General features: G+C 49.8%; 1 protein-coding gene across 3 annotated transcripts in view; it reads right to left on the bottom strand.

Moving 5' to 3' along the window:
- The window catches only part of map4k6 (mitogen-activated protein kinase kinase kinase kinase 6), a 22,418-nt gene that overhangs the window by 5,397 nt on the left and 12,021 nt on the right, over nucleotides 1-5,000 (bottom strand). For all 3 annotated transcript variants that reach the window (XM_036524882.1, XM_036524881.1, XM_036524883.1), the window contains exons 14-23: nucleotides 4,874-4,932; nucleotides 4,204-4,250; nucleotides 2,944-2,982; nucleotides 2,451-2,484; nucleotides 2,125-2,236; nucleotides 883-989; nucleotides 763-804; nucleotides 504-588; nucleotides 344-423; nucleotides 1-55 (exon numbers count right to left, since the gene is read on the bottom strand). The exon at nucleotides 1-55 is cut by the window's left edge and continues 6 nt beyond it. In XM_036524882.1, the coding sequence (XP_036380775.1) occupies nucleotides 1-55; nucleotides 344-423; nucleotides 504-588; nucleotides 763-804; nucleotides 883-989; nucleotides 2,125-2,236; nucleotides 2,451-2,484; nucleotides 2,944-2,982; nucleotides 4,204-4,250; nucleotides 4,874-4,932 (660 nt within the window). The remainder of the gene's footprint in view (nucleotides 56-343; nucleotides 424-503; nucleotides 589-762; nucleotides 805-882; nucleotides 990-2,124; nucleotides 2,237-2,450; nucleotides 2,485-2,943; nucleotides 2,983-4,203; nucleotides 4,251-4,873; nucleotides 4,933-5,000) is intronic.

Consider the following 5,000-nt stretch of genomic DNA (forward strand, 5'->3'; position numbering starts at 1 on the left):
TGCTCATCAGGACATTGTTCATGACGTACAGCCAGGTGCATCTCTGCGGGAGAAGCTGTGAGCACGAGCAGGAGTTCAGAGATGACAACGCCATCAACCCAACACATCAATCAAATATAAACAGTCAGATTCATACTACAGATACTCATGAGTACCAACCCACCACATACTCAACAGATAAGTAATATAATCATAAGAACTCATGAATATCAGTCTACAATATAATGTGGTTTTTCTAAATTTCTAAAAATCTAAAAAATCTAAATCTGAATGTATGTTTTCATCAGGTTATCATTTAGTTATTATTTATAATGGTACAGTCTACAGGCGTGGTTTTCCGCACCTTCTCCATGGTATCCTCGTGAAGCTCGTTGAGGTTGAGGGTGTAGATGCCCTCCTCAGCTCCCAGAATGAGGTACTGATCTGTGGAGAGAGGGAGATGGTGGAGAGGCTGGTGGTGGAGCTGACACCTGCGTCTGCCGGTCGATCGGGCCCCTCCTTACCTCTCGTCTTGGGCAGAACCCAGGTGACAGCAGCGTGGATTTTGAGAGGGCAGCCGTTGAAGACTTTGGAGAAACAGGCACCCATCTGGAAAAAGGGTCATCGTTCATCTACTGCACTGTGCATACTCCAGTAAACTGTACTGTGTCACTAAGCATCCATGTGTGTAAAGGGACAGTACAAAGCTGAAGGTGGCTGAGCGGAGCACAGAAGGCAGGGTTCCGGAGCAGGTCATCTGCCCCCCATGGACAGGACACTCACGTGCACTTTGGGAGTCGGGGGAAGTCCGTGGCATTCTGCTCTCTGGAAGGGAAAAGCAGGTCAGGGCGGGAAAGCAGTCTCTGCTTCGGTCTCATTTCTCCAAAAAGCAGAGTCACTCACCGAGTCCTCTGCCTGCCGTCTGAGCGTGCTCCACTCAGGAGAGAGGGGCGGTGCCCGGGGGGGGGAGGGGCTGACCCCCGGCCACTGCTTCTCGCACACAGCACCCCCTGCAGGAACACATGATCACTGCACAACAGGATGGGTGGAGCTATCTGTCCCGTTATGCCGTCAGTCACTGACATGCACCAATCAAAAGGCTTTTCTTTCCACAGCGAAACAATACATTTTCTAGTTTTGAGGTCCATGATTCCTTGCACTATTGCTGGGTATAAACACTGGAACAATATAGGATTATTATTACCTAATCTGAAACCTGACAGTAATGAGGATTTAACCCTTTTGCGCGTACTGTCACAATGGTGTGACTAGCCATTTAGCGTGTACGCTCAAGCCGGTGCAGTTAGAAAACTATATCGGAAAAATTCTAGCTAATAGCTTTGAGGAAACAGCGATTTAACGTTAAAAAGTATAGCAAATGCAGTGGTGAAAACTATGAGAAGCTTAATAATGTTAATGAAAACATATCAAACCATGTAACGTAACACGCACGCTACATAGCATAAAATAAGTCACGTGTGAAAGGGTTAATGGAATATAATCTGGGTTTTGGCTCTCAGTGAGAGCTGGTGTCTGTGCCAGACTCTCTCAGTCTGACTGTAGAGGTTTGAGTTAGGGTTTAGGGTTTAGGGTTCAGGTGAGGGTTAGGGGTTAGAGTTGATGGGGGCAGTACCTGGAGAGACATTGTTGGAGGCGGGAGTGGGGGTTAAGGTTAGGGGTTGGGGTTGAGGGCGTTAGGGTTAGGGTTAGGGGTTGGGGTTGAGGGCGTTAGGGTTAGGGTTAGGTTTAGGGGTTAGGGGTTGGAGTGGAGGGGAGCAGTACCTGGAGAAGAGGTGTTGGGGGGGGGGTGGGGGTTAGGGTTAGGGTTAGGGGTTGAGGGCGTTAGGGTTAGGGGTTGGGGTTGAGGGCGTTAGGGTTAGGGTTAGGGGTTGGGGTTGAGGGCGTTAGGGTTAGGGTTAGGTTTAGGGGTTGGAGTGGAGGGGAGCAGTACCTGGAGAGGAGGTGTTGGGGGGGGGGGGGGGGGTGTGGTGGGGGTTAGGGTTAGTGGTTGGGGTTGATGGCATTAGGGTTAGGGTTAGGGTTAGGGGTTGGGGTTGAGGGCGTTAGGGTTAGGGTTAGGGGTTGGGGTTGAGGGAGTTAGGGTTAGGTTTAGGGGTTAGGGGTTGGAGTGGAGGGGAGCAGTACCTGGAGAGGAGGTGTTGGAGGGGGGGGTGGGGGATTTGTCCTGCAGGCTGGGCAGGGGCGTGGCACTCCGTTTCACTGTTCCACACTTATCCTCCTCGTCCACGGGACGGTGCTGTAAAAATTAAAATAAAGGGATAAATGTGAGCACTTCTGTGAAGGAGGATAGGGGGTCAGGTCCATCTACACACAGTATGGATTTGAGCTGCTGCTTCCTCTGAGCAATGAACAGTACAGACATTAGACATCCTGACAGGCAGGTATCTTCCACTCACACACAGCAAACAGGAGCATCATGTTATTATGTGTCAGACGCAACCTCTCCTTACCCCAGCAGAGGGCGCCCTCTTTATTGTGAGGCTCCTGAAACAGAAGATGAGCATAAACTGCTAGAGCTGAAGCTGTATTTCCTGAGAATTACAGTTATGTGACACTGTGACTCAGTGAAGGACAGCACCCGGATCAGAGAACAGAGCGCGCACACACACACACACACACACACACACACGCATACGCACACTCGCACACGCGCACTCGCACGCACACACACATGCACACACACGCGCACGCGCACGCACACGCACACACATGCACACAAACACACACACACACGCACACTCGCACACGTGCACTCGCACGCACACGCACACTCGCACACGCACACACGCGCACGCAAACACGCACACACATGCACACACACGCACACGCACACGCACACTCGCACACGCACACACGCGCACGCAAACACGCACACACATGCACACACACGCACACGCACACGCACACTCGCACACGCACACACTCACACAGACCAGGACTCACCTCTCCAGCAAGGCCTCCTCCACACTCTCCAACAGGCTCCTGCAGTAGAAAAAGAGAGATACAGCTGCCACAGAGAGCTAATGAGTTAATTACTAGCTAATTACTAAAGAGTAATGACTCTCTCTGTGAGAGCTGCAGTGCGGTAATGACTCTCTCTGTGAGAGCTGCAGTGCGGTAATGACTCTCTCTGTGAGAGCTGCAGTGCGGTAATGACTCTCTCTGTGAGAGCTGCAGTGCGGTAATGACTCTCTCTGTGTGAGAGCTGCAGTGCGGTAATGACTCTCTCTGTGTGAGAGCTGCAGTGTGGTAATGACTCTCTGTGAGAGCTGCAGTGCGGTAATGACTCTCTCTGTGAGAGCTGCAGTGCGGTAATGACTCTCTGTGAGAGCTGCAGTGCGGTAATGACTCTCTGTGAGAGCTGCAGTGCGGTAATGACTCTCTCTGTGAGAGCTGCAGTGCAGTAATGACTCTCTGTGTGAGAGCTGCAGTGCGGTAATGACTCTCTCTGTGAGAGCTGCAGTGCGGTAATGACTCTCTCTGTGAGAGCTCAGTGCAGTAATGACTCTGTGAGAGCTGCAGTGCGGTAATGACTCTCTGTGAGAGCTGCAGTGCGGTAATGACTCTCTCTGTGAGAGCTGCAGTGCGGTAATGACTCACTGTGAGAACTGCAGTGCGGTAATGACTCTCTCTGTGAGAGCTGCAGTGCGGTAATGACTCTCTCTGTGAGAGCTGCAGTGCGGTAATGACTCTCTGAGAGAGCTGCAGTGCGGTAATGGGAAAGATCAGCATGAGCCCCGGACAGAGCTGTCATGTGGTATCAGTAACTCGCAGATCTGATTGCAGCAATGTTTGTGTCACAGTGTAATGGACAGCATCATATTTTTATGGTTGATATTAGTGAGTGATGGACAGCACAACCTGAGAACCCGAGGCCTTGCTCCGATATCACTGGCATGATTGCTGTGTGATCAGATCTCCCGCACACAGCCGAAAGCGCTGGACAGCCTCACCTCACTCTGCTCGGGACACGCTGCTCAGAGCACCACAGTGACAGATCAGCGCACAGCGAGGTTCAGTCACACGCTGTCATGGCTGAACACTGAGCACCTCTACACAGGCTGCAGAATCACAGCTGTGAATATGAATGTTGTAATAACTCCACACACTGTTTAGAATGATGATCATGGATATGAATTCTGCAGTGACCCAGCGACAGTGTAGAATGATGATTATGAATGTGAATGGTGCAGTGACTCTTACGGAGAATCCTGTTCCTCTCCTGTGAGGCTCCAATCATCATACGATCCCTGATTAAAAATTTAAAACAAATAAACAATATCACGCATGCTGCTGCAATATCGTGTATCCTGTTGCAATATTACATATGCAATATCTGTTTTTTCAGCTCTTTATGTTAAACCTGATCCCGCCCTCTAGATTAGAGCTGTCAGGGATTAGTTTCTTTTGACCCCAAAGTCATGGTGACCCCTGGTGACCCCTGGGGTGTGTTCAATCCAAAACATTTCACTGCCAAGTATAGAGTTTTAATTTACACATCAAGGCAGAAAGAATATGAATATGAAAACCTGATAAGCCAGATTCTAAATAATATGAAAATATGGATTTGAGAACCCAAAATGCCCATTTAAATTTTTATCTTTGACATTAAAATATAATAAATATCAGAACTTGGCTGTAATCATGCCTGTATGCTGTGTCACAGGTAAACATCACACTGCAGGTTCATCCTGCTTATTCAGAGCTGGTTTAGAACCCGTGAGATCTGCTGATCCCGAGCAAAAACAGCCAATAAAACTCTCCTTAGTTACACTTCCTTAGCAGTGATTTTGCTGGCTGCCTTACTCAGAGGAGACTGCACACACACACACACACACACACACACATCCTCAGACAACAACAGCGTTCTCACCAGGTCAGGGGAGGGGTCCATCTCCGTCCGCAGAGGGGGGCCGAATTTCACCTGGTCGACTGCAGGGGACACAAGCAGGGAGACAGATGGCTGAATCGCTCACGTTCCGTCAGTAAGGAGCCACAGG

The sequence above is a fragment of the Megalops cyprinoides genome, chromosome 3 (genome assembly GCF_013368585.1).
Source record: "Megalops cyprinoides isolate fMegCyp1 chromosome 3, fMegCyp1.pri, whole genome shotgun sequence".
Classification (NCBI taxonomy): domain Eukaryota; kingdom Metazoa; phylum Chordata; class Actinopteri; order Elopiformes; family Megalopidae; genus Megalops; species Megalops cyprinoides.